Here is a 25,997-nt window from a genome sequence, read left to right as displayed (position 1 = left end):
TGTATAGTCTAGTGAATGTGCATAGGGTGTGTATAGTCTAGTGAGTGTGCATAGGGTGTGTATAGTCTAGTGAGTGTGCATAGGGTGTGTATAGTCTAGTGAGTGTGCATAAGGTGTGTATAGTCTAGTGAGTGTGCACATGGTGTGTATAGTCTAGTGAGTGTGCATAGGGTGTGTATAGTCTAGTGAGTGTGCATAGGGTGTGTATAGTCTAGTGAGTGTGCATAGGGTGTGTATAGTCTAGTGAGTGTGCATAGGGTGTGTATAGTCTAGTGAGTGTGCATAGGGTGTGTATAGTCTAGTGAGTGTGCACATGGTGTGTATAGTCTAGTGAGTGTGCATAGGGTGTGTATAGTCTAGTGAGTGTGCATAGGGTGTGTATAGTCTAGTGAGTGTGCACATGGTGTGTATAGTCTAGTGAGTGTGCATAGGGTGTGTATAGTCTAGTGAGTGTGCATAGGGTGTGTATAGTCTAGTGAGTGTGCACATGGTGTGTATAGTCTAGTGAGTGTGCATAGGGTCAGTGCAGATAGTTCAGGTACCGTTCATTGAATATTTAGGCTGTTTAGCAGTCTGGCTATTTAACAGTCTTATGGCTTGTGGGTAGAAGCTGTCTTGGAGCCTGTTCGTCTGAGAGCCGATGCTCCGGTATCGTTTGCTGGACGGTAAAAGAGTGAACAGTCTATGGCTTGGGTGGCTGGAGTCTTTGGCAATTTTTCGGGCCTTCCTCTAACACCGGCTGATAAAGAGGTCCTGGGTGGAAGGGAGTTCGGCCCCAGTGATGTACTGGGCTGTCCGCACCACCCTCTGTAGAGCTTTGCGGTCAAGGGCGGTGCCTTTGCCATACCAAGCGGGGATGCAGCCAGTTAAGATGCTCTCAGTGGTGCAGCTGGAGAACTTTTTGAGCTATTCCATAGCTGCTGTAATGCAGCAGCAAGAGAATGTCAGCATTTTACCACAGCTAAGGGATCTAGTGAATGAGGAGAGGCTCATAGCCATGCACACAGGCATGCATTCACACACACGCACACACACACACACACACACACACACACACACACACACACACACACACACACACACACACACACACACACACACACACACACCTGTGTGAGGCCCACCCTCCTGACCTGTCCCCCCTCCTGACCTGCCCCCCCCCCAGGAGATCTGTCTGTGTGACCCTCCAGTAGTCATGGCCCTAGTGGACGGTCCTACAGGGGAGAACGACAACATGATCTGTGTGGCCTACAAACACCAGTTTGACCTGATCAACGAGAGCACCGGGGACGCATACAGGCTACACCACGTAGACGCCAACCGGGTGAGACCTCCTAACAATATGATTTATGGTGTTATTTACATTACCTTCCACTTACCTGGTTGGTTGACTGAGAAGAGAGCTCAACAATGAAGGGGAAGAGTTACAGTTTAGAGGAGAACAGTTAAAGATGGACCAATGAATGACAATTGAGTAGAATGAATTCAATACAGTGCTCTTCTCTGCCATGTGCACACAGGTCAACTTTGTGGCAGCCATCGATGTGTACGAGGATGGGGAGGCTGGTCTTTTGTTGTGTTACAATTGTGAGTCTCCATTTATCTGGGGTATTTCTACACTCTACACTCTTAGAAAATAACGGTACGGTATTGTTAGTTGGGTTATAAAAAAATATTAAAATACATATAATGTACCTTCAGAGGTACACATAATGATGTCACACGGTACTGTTCGGTACCTTTTAGGGTACATGTGCGAATAAAGAGTATAATGGTACATTTTTGTACCCCATATATTACCCTAATACTTGTAGGCTGTATTAGGGTAAAACTACCCCTCAAAATAAGGCCTTATGAAGAGTTTAATTATAATGATAACATACACCTTGGAATTCACTTGGTGAAGGCCACAGGACTGAAAATGAACTAATTCAACAACCATGTATCTGTCACTAACAAATACAGTCATGGTTGATAACCTCAGAGGCAAGGCACACTGGAAAATGAGATTGGAGGCGTGGCTTAGTGGGGGTGTGGCAGTCATTAGTTATTTTTGGCCAATCATGAGTAAAAGTGCTTGTTTGTCACTTATAGAGAACATATTGCTTTGTCACTGTATCGTTACGATATAAAGGCAAAAAGCATGCTTTTGTACCTGTGGAGGAAGGTACTCTCTGAGGTATGAACTGGGGTACAATTATGCACCTATTACTAAAAGTACAAAGGAGATTCCTTACAGTGAGATTCCACCCCAGGGACCAGCGGTTGTACTCCTTTAGGATCAAGTCTAAACCTTTATTTCTGAGGGTGTAGTAACGTTTGAATATATATTATCCATTGTCCTCAACACGCATATATACAAGGTTCCTATATATACAAGGTTCCTATATATACAAGGTTCCTATATATACAAGGTTCCTATATATACAAGGTTCCTATATATACAAGGTTCCTATATATACAAGGTTCCTATATATACAAGGTTCCTATATATACAAGGTTCCTATATATACAAGGTTAACGACTGTGTTTCTATATTTAGACTTATGTTTCTAAACTCGTCTTTCTGTGCAGATACTTGTTCCTATAATTACTTAACAATGACATGGTATAAAGGCATATTGGGTCACTAATATATCCATTCTAATACTGTATATCTCATATGTTCCCCAGATATCTGTTCCTATAAGAAGGTGTGTCCGTTCAATGGGTCCACCCCTATGATCCAGTCTAACGCCTCTGACTTACACTTCAGCTGGAACCAGATGCCCAACGCCATCGGTGAGTAGCACTGGTAACCATAGCAACCAGCAGCCCCACCCTACCCCTCCCCACACCCCGCTCCCTCCCTTGGTCAGCCCAGCCTCCGGCCCTGGCCTGAGCCCCGTCACCATGGTAACATGCAGCGGGTGGCCACCCAGGCTAGGTCGTCCAGAGTGTTTGTTTGTGTCTGTTTGTGTCTGTGTTTGTTTCTGATGATGAAAGCAGAGAATGGCTGGCTAAAGATACATTACACAAGCTACAGTTTCTCTTATGTTAGTATGTCTATGTTTGTACTGTCATGCTGCTTTGACAAACCAATTTTACCCTTAGGATTAATTTATTAGGACATTATCTATCCAAACCCTCTATCCGAATCTATCAGCTCCATTTAGCCAGGTGTTCTTCAGAATGTTGATGCTGTGCTTTGGAATCATAATTACTTCATAGTCATGCACTAATTATTACTGTTGATTCTCCGTTCTGTCTGTAAATGCACTTTTTCTTATACTATGTCAGCACATGGGATGTTAATTCTTTATTCAATAACAGGAAGTTGTTGTTGTGTTAGTGTGTGCATTCCCCTACATCTTGGCCTTTACCACTGACTCCATTGAGATCCGGCTGGTTGTCAACGGTAACCTGGTCTACACAGCTGTCGTGCCAGAGCTCCAGCTGACTGCCTCCAGGGTGAGTTTGATTGACAGGTGGAAGTGTCCAATCATGATGGTAATGAATCTGAGTTATAAAGTGCTTTTCCTACACAACACAAAAGAGAGAGAGAAAGCGTGTGTGTGTGTACCCACGTGTGTGTGCGTGCATGCGTTCACGAGCTTGTATGTGCGTGTCCGTTTGTGAGCATGTGTGTGTGTGTGTGTGTGTGTGTGTGTGTGTGTGTGTGTGTGTGTGTGTGTGTGTGTGTGTGTGTGTGTGTGTGTGTGTGTGTGGGTGTGTGTGTGTGAGTGTGTGTGTGTGTGTGTGCGTGTGTGTGTTTTTAGAAACAAAATTCTCAGCAATCTTATTTCAATCAGTCTTTATTATCCCAGAGGGACCACACATAAACACTATCAAACACACAACTCATACACAACAGAAGGACACATGCAGACTGTACCATTCAACAATATGAAACACTACCTCATCATGTTGTAGCAGGTGTTGGATTCTAGCTTGAAATAGACTGATACATGTTACCATACTAGAACTTATTGATGACTTTACATGTATAAGGAATGTGTATGTTGGGGTCAATGAAGTGTGGATAGGAACTTGGTGTATGGAAAGTTACTGAGTGAGACAGAAAGTTCATATTCTGTTCACATGTTTCTAAGGAGGGAGGTGAAGGGTAATAGTTTGTCTCTGATAAGGCAGGACAGCTGCAGAACTAGGAAGCAGCGAGGAATTCAGCTCGAGGTCAAGTCAACAGATGAAGTGACAAGACACATCTGGGAGGGGGGCCAGAAGGGCCCACCCCAACGACCCTTCTACTACCGTCCTATCTCACACACATACACTTCCACACCCACCAAGGTTCAAGCATCAGGCAGGGCCATGATTACAATCCTGTCTAGCAACAGGGATGTCTAGATGTGGAAGGAGTTGACCCAGCCTAGTAGGAGGTTATAAATATATGTGATTGTGTAATGATGCTTTGTCTTTGCAGCTGTTGGACCCAGTGGGTGAATAAATTTGGTTTGAGCTTTTCCTAGTTGTCTGTTTGGGTTTGTTCAGAACCTAAGACAGGTGATGGCATTATTTCACTAACCAACATCTCTCTCTCTCTCTCTCTCTCTCTCTCTCTCTCTCTCTCTCTCTTCATCTCTCTCTCTCTCTTCATCTCTCTCTCTCTTCATCTCTCCCTCTCCCTCCATCAGTCAGACATCTACTTTGTGTCGTCTGCTCCGGTCAACTCTGCCTCCAACTGCAGCTCCCGGGACACCAGTTCCCAGAGTTCCCCACAGACGCCCACCGGCTACGAGATGCCCGTGTTCCCATCGCCGCTCGGAGACGGTAAGCCTCGCCAAGCAACCAATCACGGTGTAGTATATATCATGGGACCTGAACTGGGCTTTAGAGGGGGTAGGGTGTAGTATATATCATGGGACCTGAACTGGGCTTTAGAGGGTGAAGGGTGTAGTATATAGCATGGGACCTGAACTGGGCTTTAGAGGGGGTAGAGTGTAGTATATATCATGGGACCTGAACTGGGCTTTAGAGGGTGAAGGGTGTAGTATATATCATGGGACCTGAACTGGGCTTTAGAGGGTGAAGGGTGTAGTATATATCATGGGACCTGAACTGGGCTTTAGATGGGTTAGAGTGTAGTATATATCATGGGACCTGAACTGGGCTTTAGAGGGTGAAGGGTGTAGTATATATCATGGGACCTGAACTGGGCTTTAGAGGGGTTAGAGTGTAGTACAGTATAGAGGGCACTTTGAGAGGTTAAAGGGGAACTCCACTCAAAAACAATATTTTGGTATTTTTTTTCATTCGTCCATTGTTGATACAGTTCCAAAATGTTGTGCATGTCAGCAGTCAAGTTTTCACGATCTTGGACTTTCAAGAAGCAATGTGTCACCTGCCACATCATTATGATGATGCAAAATACCACAGGATAGTTTTTGAGTTCCCCTTTAAGACTCTGCCATCTTCTACCGGGTCCTTCTTCTCTTTTCTATTGGTCAACTCTAGTCTTGGAACACTACTACAACCATTAACATCCCTGTAGCATTGATCTTTCCAGCTCTGGGGGTGGTGGTGTTAATACTACTGAATGTGTGTGTTCTGTCATACCAGAGTGTGTGTGTGTATTACATAACCTTGTTCTGGTCCCTGGTTCAGATTCTATACGGATCCCCTATGGTACCAAGCTATCCCTGTACATGTCTAAGGATGCCGAAGGTACTTCAAGGAGTCTCCCACTGCTCCTCCGGTTTGTCCCAAATGGCATTCTTTTCCTTATATAGTGCACTACTTCTGACCAGAGCCCTGGCCCCTGGTCAGAAGCAGTGCACTATATAGGGAATCAGGTGCCATTTGGGACACAGCCCTCCCTCTTCATCTAGCTGCACATGCTGCCCTACTAACATGCACGGAAAATAACTCACCTTTCAGTTGTTTTTATATGAAGCGGCATGTTTGACTGAATGTCAGTTGAATGTTAAGTGAACATTCTGTCTTCCCCATCACACCTTCTCTCTGTCAGAGTGACTGGGAAATGGAGAGAGTGAAAAAGTAAAAAAGGAAAGAAGAAATGGATGATAGAGAGGGGGAGAGAGAGGGGAGATAGAGAGGGGAGAGAGATGTAGATTCAGAAAGGTATGCGTGTGAGAGAGATGGGAGAATGTTTGAGAGAGAGAGGAGGGGGAATGAAAAAGAGAGAAAGAGAGAGCGAGACAGAGGGGAGGAGAAGACACGTCTGCCGCAGCATGATTTACAGATTGCACTGTCACCATGGAAACTTTTGTCAAAACCCCCTCTCCCATTCAGAGTGGTGGTCTAAATAGAGGTGCCACAATCTAGGGGGAAGGAGGGAGAGATTGAGGGGGGGCTGACAAAAATCCCATCCTCTAACCGACTGCCTATGCCTGCCGTTTCTGCTCTATGGGGAGAGCTGCTTTTCCACTGGTAGACAATTGGCTCAGTTTGAGATCAGATTTGTTGACATCAGTAACATGTGAATACAAAATGCTGAGACTGATGTGTGGATTGGACAGTCAAACTACCTCTAGTAGTATTCCACCAATCCTGAACCATGTTTAATCATGGAATCACATCCTATTCTGATTAGAGGATTGGACAGTTATAAAACATAACAAATCAAATATTCAAAAACTCTTATGGAACCTTTATTTTGTTAGATTCTAGGTCATTTACCCTGGAGCAGAAACGCATGTGGAATATATAGATCCACGCGATTATATATCCCAGATGGCTGCATGCTTTTTGTTGTTGGTATATTTCATATCTATTTGGTTTATTATTAACATTTCTGTCTGTCTGGTATTGTTATGGGAGAGAGGGGTCGGTAACAGTGAGTCAGTGAACCTGTCATAACAAAAGGAGTGACCCCTTTTCTCCCAGAATGCTGTTTGCGTCACCTTTGACCCCGTGACATTTCAGAACGGCGGTCTGTTTGGTGCAGTGCAGCCTTCCATCGCATCAGACAATCACATAGCTGCGTGTGCGTTAGTATTGCCATCCTGTCTTGATCTAGTGAAACGCTGCATTAGAATATGAGCATTCACTGCCACCTAATGGTTAGATTTAACCATTGCAAGCCAATACACCTGCATCATGTTCATTAGGGCAAAACGTAACAAAATGTTTTGCAACGTTCTTTTGGCATGTTGGGTGCCTAAAGAGCCCACCCCTGCTATAGCTACCACTGGAATACAACAGACTGTAGAGACTGGAACACAGCAGACTATAGAGACTAGAATACAGAAGATTATAGAGACTAGAATACAGCAGACGATAGAGACTGGAATACAGCAGACTATAGAGACTAGAATAGAGAAGATTATAGAGACTAGAATACAGAAGACTATAGAGACTGGAATACAGCAGACTATAGAGACTGGAATACAGCAGACTACAGTGACTGGAATAAGGCAGACTATAGAGACTAGAATAGAGAATATTATAGAGACTAGAATACAGCAGACGATAGAGACTGGAATACAGCAGACTATAGAGACTAGAATACAGAAGGTTATAGAGACTAGAATACAGAAGACTATAGAGACTGGAATACAGCAGACTGTAGAGACTGGAATACAGCAGATTATAGAGACTGGAATACAGCAGACTACAGAGACTGGAATACAACAGTCTACAGAGACTGAAATACAACAGACTACAGAGACTGGAATACAACAGACTACAGAGACTGGACTACAGCAGACTACAGAGACTGGAATACAGCAGACTACAAAGACTAGAATACAGCAGACGATAGAGACTGGAATACAGCAGAATATAGAGACTAGAATACAGAAGATTATAGAGACTGGAATACAGAAGACTATAGAGACTGGAAAACAGCAGACTATAGAGACTAGAATACAGGCGATTATAGAAACTAGAATACAGAAGATTACAGAGACTAGAATACAGAAGATGATAGAGACTGGAATACAGCAGACTACAGAGACTGGAATACAGCAGGCTATAGAGAATAGAATACAGCAGACTATAGAGACTGGAATACAGCAGACTACACAGACTGGAATACAGCAGACTACAGAGACTGGGTAACAGCAGACTATAGAGACTGGAATACAGCAGACTATAGAGACTGGAATACAAAAGACTACAGAGACTGGAATACAGCAGACTATAGAGACTGGAATACAGCAGACTACAGAGACTGGAATACAGCAGACTACAGAGACTGGAATACAGCAGACTACAAAGACTGGAATACAGCAAAATATAGAGACTGGAATACAGCAGACTACAGAGACTGGAATACAGCAGACTACAGACACTGGAATACAGCAGACTACAGAGACTGGAATACAGCAGACTACAAAGACTGGAATATAGCAAAATATAGAGCCTGGAATACAGCAGACTACAGAGACTGGAATACAGCAGACTATAGAGACTGGAATACAGCAGACTACAGAGACTGGAATACAGCAGACTATAGAGACTGGAATTCAGCAGACTACAGAGACTGGAATACAGCAGACTACAGAGACTGGAATACAGCAGACTACAGAGACTGGAATACAGCAGACTACAGAGACTGGAATACAGCAGACTACAGAGACTGGAATACAGCAGACTATAGAGACTGGAATACAGCAGACTACAGAGACTGGAATACAGCAGACTACAAAGACTGGAATACAGCAGACTACAGATACTGGAATACAGCAGACTACAGAGACTGGAATACAGCAGACTATAGAGACTGTAATACAGCAGACTATAGAGACTGGAATACAGCAGACTACAGAGACTGGAATACAGCAGACTATAGAGAATGGAATTCAGCAGACTACAGAGACTAGAATACAGCAGACTACAGAGACTGGAATACAGCAGACTACAGAGACTGGAATACAGCAGACTACATAGACTGGAATACAGCAGACTATAGAGACTGGAATACAGCAGACTACAGAGACTGGAATACAGCAGACTATAGAGAATGGAATTCAGCAGACTACAGAGACTGGAATACAGCAGACTACAGAGACTGGAATACAGCAGACTACAGAGACTGGAATACAGCAGACTACATAGACTGGAATACAGCAGACTATAGAGACTGGAATACAGCAGACTACAGAGACTGGAATACAGCAGACTATAGAGACTGGAATACAGCAGACTACAGAGACTGGAATACAGCAGACTACAGAAACTGGAATACAGCAGACTATAGAGACTGGAATACAGCAGACTACAGAGACTGGAATACAGCAGACTATAGAGACTGGAATACAGCAGACTACAGAGACTGGTTACAGCATACTACAGAGACTGGAATACAGCAGACTACAGAGACTGGAATACAGCAGACTACAGAGACTGGAATGCAGCAGACTATAGAGATGGAATACAGCAGACTACAGAGACTGGAATACAGCAGACTACAGAGACTGGAATACAGCAGACTACAGAGACTGGAATACAGCAGACTACAGAGACTGGAATATGGCAGACTACAGAGACTGGAATATGGCAGACTACAGAGACTGGAATACAGAAGACTATAGAGACTGGAATACAGCAGACTACAGAGACTGGAATACAGCAGACTACAGAGACTGGAATACAGCAGACTACAGAGACTGGAATACAGCAGACTACAGAGACTGGAATACAGCAGACTACAGAGACTGGAATACAGCAGACTATAGAGACTGGAATACAGCAGACTACAGAGACTGGAATATAGCAGACTATAGAGACTGGAATACAGCAGACTACAGAGACTGGAACACAGCAGACTACAGAGACTGGAATACAGCAGACTATAGAGACTGGAATACAGCAGACTACAGAGACTGGAATACAGCAGACTAAAGAGACTGGAACACAGCAGACTATAGAGACTGGAATACAGCAGACTACAGAGACTGGAATACAGCAGACTACAGAGACTGGAATACAGCAGATTATAGAGACTGGAATACAGCAGACTATAGAGACTGGAATACAGCAGACTATAGAGACTGGAATACAGCAGACTACATAGACTGGAATACAGCAGACTACAGAGACTGGAATACAGCAGACTACAGAGACTGGAATACAGCAGACTACAGAGACTGGAATACAGCAGACGATAGAGACTGGAATACAGCAGACTATAGAGACTGGAATACAGCAGACTACAGAGACTGGAATACAGCAGACTACAGAGACTGGAATACAGCAGACTATAGAGACTGGAATACAGCCGACTATAGAGACTGGAATACAGCAGACTATAGAGACTGGAATACAGCAGACTACAGAGACTGGAATACAGCAGACTATAGAGACTGGAATACAGCAGACTATAGAGACTGGAATACAGCAGACTACAGAGACTGGAATACAGCAGACTGCAGAGACTGGAATACAGCAGACTATAGAGACTGGAATACAGCAGACTATAGAGACTGGAATACAGCAGACTATAGAGACTGGAATACAGCAGACTACAGAGACTGGAATACAGCAGACTACAGAGACTGGAATACAGCAGACTATAGAGACTGGAATACAGCAGACTATAGAGACTGGAATACAGCAGACTACAGAGACTGGAATGCAGTGCTGCTACGAAGATGTTAAGTATCCAATTACTCTGACTCAAACAGTCATTTAATTATTGATCCCAAACGTTGAATAATTGATGGATAGCTGTAAATTTCTGTAACTGAGTAGTCATATTATATTACACAGTTTTGAAATGGCGATGATGATGAATTCATAAGTCGATCGCACACTGTGTCACTGAGTCATGTCATTAATCAGTTTAGATAGAGGAGGCTTGATTGGAACATGACATGATCATGTTCGTGTTCTTACACATATGTTCCTCTAGTGTGTGTGTGTGTGTGTGTGTGTGTGTGTGTGTGTGTGTGTGTGTGTGTGTGTGTGTGTGTGTGTGTGTGTGTGTGTGTGCGTGGGCGTGTGGTAAACTAATCAGTCTAAGGAGGTCTCCATAACGTCATTGCCTGAAGTTGCCTGTTGTTGAAATGATGTCTCTCTCTCACCGCAATACCTTTCTTTGTATCTCTCCTTCTCCATCTATCCCCACTCTCTCTGTATCTCTCCTTCTCCATCTATCCCCACTCTCTCTGTATCTCTCCTTCTCCATCCATCCCCACTCTCTCTGTATCTCTCCTTCTCCATCCATCCCCACTCTCTCTGTATCTCTCCTTCTCCATCCATCCCCACTCTCTCTGTATCTCTCCTTCTCCATCCATCCCCACTCTCTCTGTATCTCTCCTTCTCCATCCATCCCCACTCTCTCTGTATCTCTCCTTCTCCATCCATCCCCACTCTCTCTGTATCTCTCCTTCTCCATCCATCCCCACTCTCTCTGTATCTCTCCTTCTCCATCCATCCCCACTCTCTCTGTATCTCTCCTTCTCCATCCATCCCCACTCTCTCTGTATCTCTCCTTTTCCATCCATTCCCACTCTCTATATCTCTCCTTCTCCATCCATCCCCACTCTCTCTGTATCTCTCCTTCTCCATCCATCCCCACTCTCTGTATCTCTCCTTCTCCATCCATCCCCACTCTCTCTGTATCTCTCCTTCTCCATCCATTCCCACTCTCTCTGTATCTCTCCTTCTCCATCCATCCCCACTCTCTCTGTATCTCTCCTTTTCCATCCATTCCCACTCTCTGTATCTCTCCTTCTCCATCCATCCCCACTCTCTCTGTATCTCTCCTTCTCCATCCATCCCCACTCTCTGTATCTCTCCTTCTCCATCCATCCCCACTCTCTCTGTATCTCTCCTTTTCCATCCATTCCCACTCTCTCTGTATCTCTCCTTCTCCATCTATCCCCACTCTCTCTGTATCTCTCCTTTTCCATCCATTCCCACTCTCTCTGTATCTCTCCTTCTCCATCTATCCCCACTCTCTCTGTATCTCTGCTTTTCACCCTCCAGGTGAGACACAGTGTAAGCACATCTTCAAGATCCCACTGAGTAACCTAGTGGGCCGCAGCATCGAGAGGCCCCTTAAGTCCCCGCTGGTCAACAAGGTGGTGACGGGCCTGATAGCCCCCGCGGGGGCCCTCATGCAGGGGTCCTCACACACCCTGTCTCTGTCCCGCATGGAGATCAAAGAAATCGCCAGCCGCACCCGTAAGGAGCTTCTGGGTGAGTGAGGCACCAAGACTGGACTGTACATACACACCCCTGACTACACACACACACATAGAGGCACACACACACACACACACACCTGACACAGCATTCAGAAAGTTATAATATAATTAGTTTTAATTAGTTCTTGTCATATCCTCTTTCCCATCACAGCGACCATAGAGTAATTTAGCTTGTAGGTTATAGCTGTGTCTGAATACCCATACTAACATACTGTATACTTAATGAGTATATACTACATACTATATACAGTAGTGGCCAAAAGTTTTGAGAATGACATAAATATAAATTTTCACAAAGTTGGCTGCTTCAATGTCTTTAGATATTTTTATCAGATGTTACTATGGAATACTGAAGTATAATTACAAGCATTTCATAAGTGTCAAAGGCTTTTATTGACAATTACATGAAGTTGATGCAGAGAGTCAATATTTGCATTGTTGACCCTTCTTTTTCAAGACCTCTGCAATCCGCCCTGGCATGCTGTCAATTAACTTTTGGGCCACATCCTGACTGATGGCAGTCCATTCTTGCATAATCAATGCTTGGAGTTTCTCATAATTTGTGGGTTTTTGTTTGTCCACCCGCCTCTTGAGGATTGACCACAATTTCTCAATGGGATTAAGGTCTGGGGAGTTTCCTGGCCATGGACCCAAAATATTGATGTTTTGTTCACGAGCCACTTAGTTATCACTTTTGCCTTATGGCAAGGTGCACCATCATGCTGGAAAAGGCATTGTTCGTCAGCAAACTGTTCCTGGATGGTTGGAAGAAGTTGCTCTCGGAGGATGTGTTGGTATCATTCTTTATTCATGGCTGTGTTCTTAGGCAAAATTGTGAGTGAGCCCACTCCCTTGGCTGAGAAGCAACCCCACACATGAATGGTCTCAGGATGCTTTACTGTTGGCATGACACAGGACTGATGGCAGCGCTCACCTTGTCTTCTCCGGACAAGCTTTTTTCCGGATGCCCCAAACAATCGGAAAGGGGATTCATCAGAGAAAATGACTTTACCCCAGTCCTCAGCAGTCCAATCCCTGTACCTTTTGCAGAATATCAGTCTGTCCCTGATGTTTTTCCTGGAGAGAAGTGGCTTCTTTGCTGCCCTTCTTGACACCAGGCCATCCTCCAAAAGTCTTCGCCTCACTGTGCGTGCAGATGCACTCACACCTGCCTGCTGCCATTCCTGAGCAAGCTCGGTACTGGTTGTGTCACAATCCCGCAGCTGAATCAACTTTAGGAGACAGTCCTGGCGCTTGTTGGACTTTCTTGGGTGCCCTGAAGCCTTCTTCACAACAATTGAACCGCTCTCCTTGAAGTTCTTGATGATCCGATAAATGGTTGATTTAGGTGCAATCTCACTGGCAGCAATATCCTTGCCTGTGAAGCCCTTTTTGTGCTAAGCGATGATGACGGCACCTTGCAGGTAATCATGGTTGACAGAGGAAGAACAATGATTCCAAGCATCACCCTCCTTTTGAGGCTTCCAGTCTGTTATTCGAACTCAATCAGCATGACAGAGTGATCTCCAGCCTTGTCCTCGTCAACACTCACACCTGTGTTAACGAGAGAATCACTGACATGATGCCATCTGGTCCTTTTGTGGCCGGGCTGAAATTCAGTGGAAATGTTTTTGGGGGATTCAGTTCATTTGCATGGCAAAGAGGGACTTTGCAATTAATTGCAATTCATCTGATCACTCTTCATAACATTCTGGGTATATGCAAATTGCCATCATACAAACTGAGGCAGCAGACTTTGTGAAAATTAATATTTGTGTCATTCTCAAAATGTTTGGCCACGACTATACTATTAGTTCATTTTAGTATACTGTAAAATAACAGTATGCTTTCAGTTGAGCGTACTAGCTCTTCGCCTGTCTACCGGAAGTTAATGTTGTTGCTTTGCAACCTCTTGCTAGCATAACAAATTACTACTTAGACATTTTACAACTTCGGGTGTGTTCTTAAATTCAAGCTGGAGTGCCAGAGTGCGCTCGTAAATTCATAGCGTTGTCAGATTGTCCGTTTGTAAATTCAGAGGAGTAGGGTTGATTTGAGCGTTCTGACCTTACAACGGCAGTCAAGCACCCAAGCTAACGTTGGCTAGCTTGCTAGCTACTTCCAGACACAAATGAGACCACTCTGGCCATTTTACTCGCCCTGGCAGAGCTGGTTAGGCAGTTTTCATGTTATCCAGAGCGTTAGTGACTGCAACTGTGCTGCTGGCAATCATTTAATTACGCTTTTTTGCCTACGTTTATTAACACCGGCCATATTCAACGGGTGTTGAGCGCTCGTAAATTCGTTATTCTGCGCTCTGGTAGACTCAGACAAGAGTGCTCTGAAATCTGAATAGATAGCCAGAGCGAATTTACGAAAACACCCGAATGTCCATTGAGAACGCACAACTACTATACCATTTAGCTAAGCTAAGAATGACGGGAATAATCAAGTCAATAATCGTTAGGTAGTTAGATAGCCTATAGTTTATTTTTATTTATTTATTTTCACCTTTATTTAACCAGGTAGGCCAGTTGAGAATGTCGTGGATAATCGTCTCAGAAATATAACACTCTTACAAGACTTGTAAATTCAATATAGGCTTTCAATATAAAATATCAGAAGCCGTGTCAGTCCGCGGAAAAGACCAACTTCCATAAGCACTGGCTCTGTTCTTATACACACACATCAAATGAGTCCATCCCATATCTCTCATTTTAGACTTCCTGCTTGTTCATGCCCAATAACGCCTGTATCCGCTCTTGATTAGATTACAATGGTGCCAGGACCCTCTCAGTGTCCTAAAATAAATATGTATTATGCCTATAGTCCATCTGTTGGTCATTTGGCTGGCCCCCTCCTTTGTGTGTCCCTCTGACCTCGGTATGTCCAGCCATTCTATGCACTTATGGCCTTGCTTTAGTTTCCTGTCCTAGACAATAGACAATGTACTTTAAGTGTCGCCTCTTCCTTTTTACCCTAAGCCTTTATGCTTTTTATGGCTTTGGCCATTATGTCTGTTATGTCTTAGATTCCTGTTTTTACCAGAATGGCAAATGCACTCACGAATTGCCTTCTCCTCTTATATTCTAATGTACACCTGTCTTTTGCTTAATAGTGTGATATCTGTCTCTATATGTCTAAGTACTAACTCCTACAAGAACAAGTTCTCATTTACAACTGCGACCTGGCCAAGATAAAGCAAAGCAGTGCGACAAAAAACAACACAGTTACACATAGGATAAACAAAAGTACAGTCAATACACAATAGAAAACTCTATATACAGCGTGCGCAAATGGAGTTAGGAGGTAAGGCAATAAATAGGCCATAGTAGCGAAGTAATTACAATTTAGCAAATTCACACTGAAGTAATAGATGTGCAGATGATGATGTGCAAGTAGAAATGCTGGTGTGCAAAAGAGCGAAAAAGTAAATAAAAACAATATGGGGATGTGGAGGTAGTTGGGTGGGCTATTTGGAGATGGGCTATGTACAGCTGCAGCGATCGGTAAGCTGCTCAGACAGCTGATGCTTAAAGTTAGTTAGTCTTCAACTTCAGCGATTTTTGCAATTCGTTCCCAGTCATTGGCAGCAGAGAACTGTAAGGAAAGGCGGCCAAAGTGGGTGTTGGCTTTGGGGATGACCAGTGAGATATACCTGCTGGTGCGCGTGTTACAGGTGGGTGTTGTAATGGTGACCAGTGAGCTGAGATAAGGCGGAAGTTTACCTCGCAAAGACTTATAGATGACCTAGAGCCAGTGGGTCTGGCAACGAATATGAAGCAAGGGCCAGCCGACGAGAGCATACAAGTCACAGTGGTGGGTGGTATATGGGGTTTTGGTGACAAAACGGATGGCACTGTGATAGACTGCATCCAGTTTGCTGAGTAGAGTGTTTGGGATAGTCAGTTTCATGAGGGTATGTTTGGCAGCGTGAGTGAAGTAGGCTTTTTTGTGAAATAGGAAGCCAATTCTAGATTTAATTTTAGATTGGAGATGCTTAATATGAGTCTGGAAGGAGAGTTTACAGTCTAGCCAGACACCTAGGTATTTGTAGTTGTTAACATATTTTAAGTCAGAACCGTCCAGAGTAGTGATGCTACTCAGGTGGGCGGGTGCGGGCAGTGATCGGTTGAAGAGCATGCATTTAGTTTTACTAGCGTTTAAGAGCAGTTGAAGGCCACGGAAGGAGTGTTGTATGTCATTGAAGCTCGTCTGGAGGTTTGTTAAAACCATTTCTAGGGTACGTGGGACGGTAGCGTCCCACCTTGTCAACAGCCAGTGAAACTGCAGGGCGCCAAATTCAAAACAACAGAAATCCCATCATTAAAATTCCTCAAACATACATGTATTTTACACCATTTTAAAGATACACTTGTTGTAAATCCAGCCACAGTGTCCGATTTCAAAAAGGCTTTACGACGAAAGCAAACCAAACGATTATGTTAGGTGAGTGCCTATTCACAGAATAACACAGCCATTTTTCCAGCCAAAGAGAGGATTCACAAAAAGCAGAAATATAGATCAAATGAATCACTAACCTTTGATGATCTTCATCAGATGACACTCATAGGACGTCATGTTACACAATACATGTATGTTTTGTTCGGTAAAGTTCATATTTTATCCAGAAATCTGAGTTTACATTGGCGCGTTACGTTCAGTAGTTCCAAAACATCCGGTGATTTTGCAGAGAGCCACATCAATTTACAGAAATACTCATAATAAATGTTGATGAAAATACAAGTGTTATGCATGGAACTTTAGATGCACTTCTCCTTAATGCAACCGCTGTGTCAGATTTCAAAAAAGCTTTACGGAAAAAGCAAACCATGCAATAATCTGAGGTCGGCGCTCAGAGCCCAATCAAGACAAAAATATATCCGCCATATTGTGCAGTCAACAGAAGTCAGAAATAACATTATAAACATTCACTTTCCTTTGACGATCTTCATCAGAATGCACTCCCAGGAATCCCAGTTCCATGTGTTATGTTATGTCCAAATTCCTCCTTGTTGTTTTAGCGTTCAGTACACATTCCAAACTCACGACGCGCGTGCAAGTCCAGCGGAAAGTACGGACGAAAAGTTGTAAAAAGTTATATTACAGTCCGTAAAAACATGACAAACGAAGTATTGAATCAATCTTTAGGATGTTTTTAACATAATTCTTCAATAATGTTCCAACCAAAGAATTCCTTTGTCTACAGAAGTGCGATGGAACAGAGCTCGCTCTCACAAGAACGCGCATGGTCAGCGCATGTTCAGCTCATGGTAGACCTTACTCAATCCCCTCTCATTCGGCCCCACTTCACAGTAGAAGCATCAGACAAGGTTCTAAAGACTGTTGACATCTAGTGGACGCCTTAGGAAGTGCAACATGACCAATATCCCACTGTATCTTCAATAGGGGCTGAGTTGAAAATCAACCAACCTCAGATTTCCCACTTCCTGGTTGGATTTTTTCTTAGGTTTTTGCCTGCCATATGAGTTCTGTTATACTCACAGACATCATTCAAGCAGTTTTAGAAACTTCAGAGTGTTGTCTATCCAAATCTACTAATGATATGCATATTCTAGCTTTTATGGCTGAGTAGCGGGCCGTTTACTCTGGGCACGCTTTTCATCCGGACGTGAAAATACTGCCCCCTACCCCAAAGAAGTTAACACAGTGTCCAAAGAAGGGCCGGATGTATACAGAATGGTGTCGTCTGCGTAGAGGTGGATCAAGGAATCACCCGCAGGAAGAGCGACATCATTGATATATACAGAGAAAAGTGTCGGCCCAAGAATTGAACCCTGTGGTACCCCCATAGAGACTGCCAGAGGTCCGGACAACAGGCCCTCCGATTTGACACACTGAACTCTGTCTGAGAAGTAGTTGGTGAACCAGGCGAGGTAGTCATTTGAGAAACCAAGGCTGTTGAGTCTGCCGATAAGAATACGGTGATTGACAGAGTCGAAAGCCTTGGTCAGGTCGATGAAGACGGCTGCACAGTACTGTCTTTTATCGATGGCGGTTATGATATCGTTTAGTACCTTGAGTGTGGCTGAGGTGCACCCGTGACCAGCTCGAAAAACGGATTGCACAGCGGAGAAAGTACGGTGGGATTCGGAATGGTCAGTGATCTGTTTGTTAACTTGGCTTTCGAAAGGCAGGGCAGGATGGATATAGGTCTGTAACAGTTTGGGTCTAGAGTGTCTCCCCCTTTGAAGAGGGGGATGACCGCGGCAGCTTTCCAATCTTTAGGAATCTTGGACGATACGAAAGAGAGGTTGAACAGACTAGTAATAGGGGTTGCAACAATGGCGGCGGATCATTTTTGTTTAGCCGAGCTGATTTGTACGGGTCCAGGTTTTGCAGCTCTTTCAGAATATCTGCTATCTGGATTTGGGTGAAGGAGAAACTGGGGAGGCTTGGGCAAGTAGCTGTGGGGGGTGCGGAGCTGTTGGCCGGGGTTGGGGTAGCCAGGAGGAAAGCATGGCCAGCCGTAGAGAAATGCTTATTGAAATTCTCGATTATTGTGGATTTATCGGTGGTGACAGTGTTTCCTAGCCTCAGTGCAGTGGGCAGTTAGGAGGAGGTGCTCTTATTCTCCAAGGACTTTACAGTGTTCCAGAACTTTTTGGAGTTAGAGCTACTGGATGCAAATTTCTGTTTGAAAAAGCTAGCCTTTGCTTTCTGAACTGACTGTGTGTATTGGTTCCTGACTTCCCTGAAAAGTTGCATATCGCAGGGACTATTCGATGCTAGTGCAGTACGCCACAGGATGTTTTTGTGCTAGTCAAGGGCAGTCAGGTCTGGAGTGAACCAAGGGCTATATCTGTTCTTAGTTCTACATTTTTTGAAAGGGGCATGCTTATTTAAGATCTTGAGGAAATGACTTTTAAAGAACAACCAGGCATCCTCAACTGACGGGATGAGTTCAATATCCTTCCAGGATACCTGGGCCAGGTCGATTAGAAAGGCCTGCTCGCAGAAGTGTTTTAGGGAGCATTTGACAGTGATGAGGGGTGGTCGTTTGACCGTGGACCCATAACTGATGCAGGCAATGAGGCAGTGATCACTGAGATCCTGATTGAAAACAGCAGAGGTGTATTTGGAGGGCAATTTGGTCAGGATGATATCTATGAGGGTGCCCATGTTTACGGATTTAGGGTTGTACCTGGTGGGTTCCTTGATGATTTGTGTGAGATTGAGGGCATCTAGCTTAGATTGTAGGATGGCCGGGGTGTTAAGCATATCCCAGTTTAGGTCACCTACAGCACGAACTCTGAAGATAGATGGGGGGCAATCAATTCACATATGGTGTCCAGGGCACAGCAGGGAGCTGAGGGGCGTCTATAACAGGCGGCAACAGTGAGAGACAAAAAAAAAAAAAATAGAAGCTTGAACTGTTTGGGCATAGACCTGGAAAGTATGACAGAACTTTGCAGGCTATCTCAGCAGTAGATTGCAACTCCTCCCTTAGAATTTTTGGTAGCCTTCCTAAGCCAGGATTCAGACACGGCAAGGACATCAGGGTTGGTTGAGTGTGCTAAAGCAGTGAGTAAAACAAACTTAGGGAGGAGGCTTCTCATGTAAACATGCATGAAACCAAGGCTTTTACGGTTACAGAAGTCAACAAATGAGAGCGCCTGGGGACACACAGGGCCTGGGTTAACCTCCACATCACCCGAGGAACAGAGGAGGAGTAGGATGAGGGTATGGCTAAAGGCTATCAAAACTGGTCGTCTAGTGTGTTGGGGACAGAGAATAAAAGGAGCCGATTTCTGGGCGTGGTAGAATAGATTCAGGGCATAATGTACTATGGAGGTAAACCTAGGCATTGAGTGACGATAAGAGAGGTTGCATCTCTGGAGATACTAGTTATGCTAGGTGAGGTCACCCCATGTGTGGGAGGTGGGACAAAAGAGCTCTCTGAGGTATGTTGAGTGGGGCTAGTGGCTCCGCAGTAAAATAAAACAATGATAACTACCCTAAACAACAGTATACAAGGCATATTGACATTAGAGAGAGATATAAAGCGAGGCATAAAGCAATCGCAGGTGTTGATTGGGAGAGCTAGCTAAGACAATGTGTAAGACAGCAACAGCTAATCAGCTAAGACAACAACAACAGGTAAAATGGCGATGAATGGGCAGAGAGGGTCAGTTAACTACACACAGGGCCTGAGTTCGAGGCTAGTGCCGACAGATAAACAAAACAAACAAAATGGAGTACCGTGATTGATGAACAGTCCAGCAGGCATCAGCTATGTAGCCAGGTGATCATAGGGTCCAGTGAACAGCTATAGATGAAACAGGGAAGTCGTTACTATGCTAGCAAGTGGGAGACACAGCGTTCATAAGTTAGCAGGCCGGGGATAGCAGAAGCATCTTCATTGACCGGTTGAGGGCACATCGGATGGAATTATGTCTTCAGACCAATCGTGATGGATCTGCGGGGCTCCGTGTCGACAAAGGGTCCAGGCCAATTGGCAAAAGAGGTAATGTAGCTGGAGCAATATCGTTTGCTAGCCGGGAGATGTGCCTGGTTCAAGGCTAACTGGTGCTAGCTTCGGGACAAGGGCGTTAGCCACTATGGCCACTCGGTAGCAGCTAGGTAGTTGCGATGATCCGATGCAAAGGTCCAGAGCTTACGGCAGGAATCTGGCGATGTAGTGGCTTCTAGTCGTGTTAGTGAAGAGTTCGGGAGGCATCAGCTGTGTAGCCGAGTGATCATAGGGTCCACTGAGCAGGCTGGGAGATGGGTCTGGTTCAAAGGCTAGCTTTGGGGCTAGGCCACTCGGTAGCAGCAAGCTAGCTGAGAGGATCTGGAATAATGGTCCAGTAATGGAGTAATCTGGAGTAATGGTGGAGAAAAGCAGTCCTGATATGCACAGGGTTGATATCGCGCTGTGCAGACTGGCGTTGTGCAGACTGGCGGGTATTATCCAGGGTAAAAGCGGCTGGTGTCTGAGCTAGAGGTAAAAGCTGCTAGCAGTGGCTAGCAATGACTAAATAGCTAGTAGCTAATTAGTTGGTTAGCATCTGATGGCTAGCTTCTGATGGAGGTTCTAGCTATAAGGTCTAAAAATAGCGGATCCGTATCACATTGGGTGAGACGGGTTGCCAGAAGGTATATTTTAATTAAAAATGGAAAAAGAGATTGACATATATTGAAATATATACAAAAAAGACAAAAAAAGAATACATTTACATGGGACAACGACAAACACGTCTGCACTGCTACGCCATCTTGGATATGCCATCTTAATATATTGGCAAGTTTGATGTATAAGTAGCCAACTAACGTTAGGTAGCTAGCTAACAACATACTGGTACATACTGCTGTAATGATACGCTATGTGGTTCGTAAGGATAGCGTAGCTAACAAATTGTCTTATTTGAAAAGTCATTACTTTATTACATTGCTCAACATTTTCTTAACATTTGTCATAATTAGTTAAAGCAATGAATTTGTATCCGCCCTCGTACTTCAGCTGCACATTTTCCGCCATTTTCTTCAAATCTGGAAACGTTGTGAAGCCACGCCCATTTCCTGAAGAATTTTATTATGGGCACTAAAGTACAGAAATGATGTCCTCTGCGTGTATACTTCATATTTTGGCGAATTTAGTATCACATCCGGGAACTTTTGGCATGCTAACTATATCCATACTATGACCAATAAGCATACTATATACTCAATTCACGTCACAAATAGTACGGTTAGTGCGGTTGGTATGAGTATTAAAACACAGCTTATGTTTCCATCTACAAGCACCTACAGGTGACAGTGACACATACAGTATATTTACTATTTGTTTCCCATGAGGGAATGAAACCGTCAACCCATGTGTTGCAAGCACACTAACCTGTCTAACCCACTAGAACCATCCCAGCATACTAACCTGTCTAACCCACTAGAACCATCCCAGCACACTAACCTGTCTAACCCACTAGAACCATCCCAGCATACTAACCTGTCTAACCCACTAGAACCATCCCAGCACACTAACCTGTCTAACCCACTAGAACCATCCCAGCATACTAACCTGTCTAACCCACTAGAACCATCCCAGCATACTAACCTGTCTAACCCACTAGAACCATCCCAGCATACTAACCTACTGTAACCCACTAGCATACTAAGCACACTAACCTGTCTAACCCACTAGAACCATCCCAGCATACTAACCTGTCTAACCCACTAGAACCATCCCAGCATACTAACCTGTCTAACCCACTAGAACCATCCCAGCATACTAACCTGTCTAACACACTAGGACCATCCCAGCATACAAACCTGTCTAACCCACTAGAACCATCCCAGCATACTAACCTGTCTAACCCACTAGAACCATCCCAGCATACTAACCTGTCTAACCCACTAGAACCATCCCAGCACACTAACCTGTCTAACCCACTAGAACCATCCCAGCATACTAATCTACTGTAACCCACTAGAACCATCCCAGCATACTAATCTACTGTAACCCACTAGAACCATCCCAGCATACTAATCTACTGTAACCCACTAGAACCATCCCAGCATACTAATCTACTGTAACCCACTAGAACCATCCCAGCATACTAATCTACTGTAACCCACTAGAACCATCCCAGCATACTAATCTACTATAACCCACTAGAACCATCCCAGCATACTAATCTACTGTAACCCACTAGAACCACCCCAGCATACTAACCTACTGTAACCCACTAGAACTATCCCAGCACACTAATCTGCTGTAACCCACTAGAACCATCCCAGTACACTAACCTGCTGTAACCCACTAGAACCATCCCAGTACACTAACCTGCTGTAACCCACTAGAACCATCCCAGCATACTAACCTGCTGTAACCCACTAGAACCATCCCAGTATACTAACCTGCTGTAACCCACTAGAACCATCCCAGTATACTAACCTGCTGTAACCCACTAGAACCATCCCAGTATACTAACCTGCTGTAACCCACTAGAACCATCCCAGTATACTAACCTGCTGTAACCCACTAGAACCATTCTAAGCACCACAAGCGATTGTAATGCTATTTGTGCTCCTCCTTTCTAAGTGGTTAATTGAGCGGTTGTGTTGAGGTCGGTCCTTTCTAAGTGGTTAATTGAGCGGTTGTGTTGAGGTCGGTTCTTTCTAAGTGTTTAATTGAGCGGTTGTGTTGAGGTCGGTCCTTTCTAAGTGGTTAATTGAGCGGTTGTGTTGAGGTCGGTTCTTTCTAAGTGGTTAATTGAGCGGTTGTGTTGAGGTCGGTTCTTTCTGAGTGGTTAATTGAGCGGTTGTGTTGAGGTCGGTTCTTTCTAAGTGGTTAATTGAGCGGTTGTGTTGAGGTCGGTTCTTTCTAAGTGGTTAATTGAGCGGTTGTGTTGAGGTCGGTCCTTTCTAAGTGGTTAATTGAGCGGTTGTGTTGAGGTCGGTTCTTTCTAAGTGGTTTTAATTGAGCGGTTGTGTTGAGGTCGGTCCTTTCTAAGTGGTTAATTGAGCGGTTGTGTTGAGGTCGGTTCTTTCTAAGTGGTTTTAATTGAGCGGTTGTGTTGAGGTCGGTCCTTTCTAAGTGGTTAATTGAGCGGTTGTGTTGAGGTCGGTTCTTTCTAAGTGGTTAATTGAGCGGTTGTGTTGAGGTCGGTCCTTTCTGAGTGGGCATGACATTCCCCTACTGAATGATCTTATTCTGTGTGTTCTTCCCAGGCTTGACCGAGGAGCCGAGCAGTAAGCCCGACAGCAGCACGGTCAAACAGAGGAAGATGAGCAAGAAGACCACTGAGGAAGAGATAAAGGCACGAACATTGACATCCACCAGCAGTGACAGGTGAAAGACCCATATCATCTTCAACAACTCAAAAACCTAGATTACAGATTATATTAATATATAAAAATATATACAGATTTGTATCTATCCTTAGGCCCTCTCTGAAGGTGTAGAGGGCCCTTGCGGTTCCCCAATGTTCAAATGATATGAGTGTAACACGTTATGATGTAGTGATTCTAACTGATGGGCATGCTCTGTGTCCTATCAGAATGGGCTCGGAGTCGGCCGACACGGACTCGGACATCCAACGGCACTGCTCGTCCAGCTCGGAGGCGGAGCCAGAGAAAGTGGTGCTTAGAGAGGAGAGCCCACCATTGGCCAGCCCCTTCACCCTCTCCACCTCGTTCGAAGAAGACATCCTGGACCTAAAGTGAAGACAATCCCATCATGCACTTATTTTCTGCCTCCTCCTCCTTTCCTCCTCATCCACCTCTTCTCTCCTCCTCATTTCCCTGTCTTCTCTGCTCCTCCTTTCCTCCTCATCCCCCTCTTCTCTCCTCCACCTCTTCTCTGCTCCTCCTTTCCTCCTCATCCCCCTCTTCTCTCCTCCTCCTTTCCTCCTCATCCCCTTCTTCTCTCCTCCTTTCCTCCTCATCCACCTCTTCTCTGCTCCTCCTTTCCTCCTCATCCACCTCTTCTCTCCTCCTTTCCTCCTCATCCCCCTCTTCTCTCCTCCTCCTTTTCTCCTCATCCCCCTCTTCTCTGCTCCTCCTTTCCTCCTCATCCCCCTCTTCTCTCCTCCTCCTTTCCTCCTCATCCCCCTCTTCTCTCCTCCTCCTTTCCTCCTCATCCCCCTCTTCTCTGCTCCTCCTTTCCTCCTCATCCACCTCTTCTCTCCTCCTTTCGGTCATTTTATTTGTAGTTTGTTGATTTCTGTTTAGTTTTTATCTCTGTGGTCTGGGTCTTCATCCTCAGACGTGGTGTGTAGAAGAGGTATGTGTGTGTGTTGCACTGCAGCGAGTAACCCAAAGAAAACGAGGAGGTCATTTGAGGTGGTGTGGTTAGTTCAGAGTTCAGAGGTCATTATACGGCGAAGGTTTCATCAATAAACCAAAACTGAATGTAAATCTACGCACCAAGGCACGAAGAAAAATCTGTGTTGGAACCGACGCCCTCGTGAAGTTGCTTTGGCTTACCATTTGTTGCATATTATATGATTATTTCCTAATCCACTTTCAACTGTAGTATAATATATGTATGTGTACATCTATTTATATATTAAGATGCATACACACTGACAGACATGTATGCCTTTATAGATATATTATAATACACATTTTATTCACATATTTAGTAAATGTAAGATGTTTTATGCTCTCCATGTCTGTCAGTCTTGTTCTGTTTCCTTTCCAACTCACAGTATGCAGGTAGACAGGGCTGGACTGGAGGCAGAGTCTCCCACAAGTGCCAATTCGCCACATCCTACACCAAAACCAGAACTCCCATCAGCCAGCTCTCCTCTGATTGGCTGGTCTCTGACAGTAGCAGTCTTAGTCATGTATCCCTCTGTAGATAACATCCTACAGTGACTCTGTGAGCTAGGTTCAATCATCATAGAGTCACACACACACACCCCCCTCTAGGGTTTCTAAAAGCACCTGCATGCCATGCCTTTGCTACTACTGTCCTGTTTCTGGCTATCCCTGAGAATCCCTCAGTCCAGGTCCTCACAGAATGAAAAGGCATACAGTCTTCTATACACAGACTACAACCTTCCCTGACAATAAGCTTACTGTGGCCTATAAGTGGCCCAACATTGTCATAGCCAGCGGCCAGTTAGCTCATCGGCTTTCTAGTGGGTTGACGGCAGTATCTGACACAAACAGCCGGGCACACACTGGCTGAATCAACATTGAATAGTCCTTTCAATTAAATAACATTGAACCAACATTGAATAGATGTTGAATTGACGTCTGTGCCCAGTGGACATGGTCTGTCTGGTGTTAGGCCGCTATTGTCTACGTGGGACCTCTATCAGCTTGCCTCTCTGTATAGTGGTGTGTAGACTCAGCCAACATTGATTATCTTGTTAGTCGGGTTGGAGAATTTATCAAGTAGCCAACTACTTC

General features: G+C 44.5%; 1 protein-coding gene across 1 annotated transcript in view; it reads left to right on the top strand.

Annotated features, from left to right (window-relative positions):
* The window catches only part of LOC120026182 (GTPase-activating Rap/Ran-GAP domain-like protein 3), a 41,715-nt gene extending 17,295 nt beyond the window's left edge, over positions 1 to 24,420 (top strand). Inside the window, exons 3-11 of the mRNA XM_038971007.1 lie at positions 1,166 to 1,324; positions 1,521 to 1,587; positions 2,674 to 2,781; positions 3,332 to 3,450; positions 4,635 to 4,770; positions 5,605 to 5,664; positions 11,896 to 12,108; positions 23,808 to 23,928; positions 24,137 to 24,420. Of these exons, the coding sequence (XP_038826935.1) occupies positions 1,166 to 1,324; positions 1,521 to 1,587; positions 2,674 to 2,781; positions 3,332 to 3,450; positions 4,635 to 4,770; positions 5,605 to 5,664; positions 11,896 to 12,108; positions 23,808 to 23,928; positions 24,137 to 24,302 (1,149 nt within the window). The 3' untranslated portion in view covers positions 24,303 to 24,420. The remainder of the gene's footprint in view (positions 1 to 1,165; positions 1,325 to 1,520; positions 1,588 to 2,673; positions 2,782 to 3,331; positions 3,451 to 4,634; positions 4,771 to 5,604; positions 5,665 to 11,895; positions 12,109 to 23,807; positions 23,929 to 24,136) is intronic.
* The last annotated feature ends 1,577 nt before the right edge of the window (positions 24,421 to 25,997 follow it).

This window comes from Salvelinus namaycush, chromosome 31 (genome assembly GCF_016432855.1).
Source record: "Salvelinus namaycush isolate Seneca chromosome 31, SaNama_1.0, whole genome shotgun sequence".
Taxonomy (NCBI): domain Eukaryota; kingdom Metazoa; phylum Chordata; class Actinopteri; order Salmoniformes; family Salmonidae; genus Salvelinus; species Salvelinus namaycush.
Note: the sequence above shows the minus strand (reverse complement) of the source record. Positions and strands in the feature narration are given on the sequence as shown.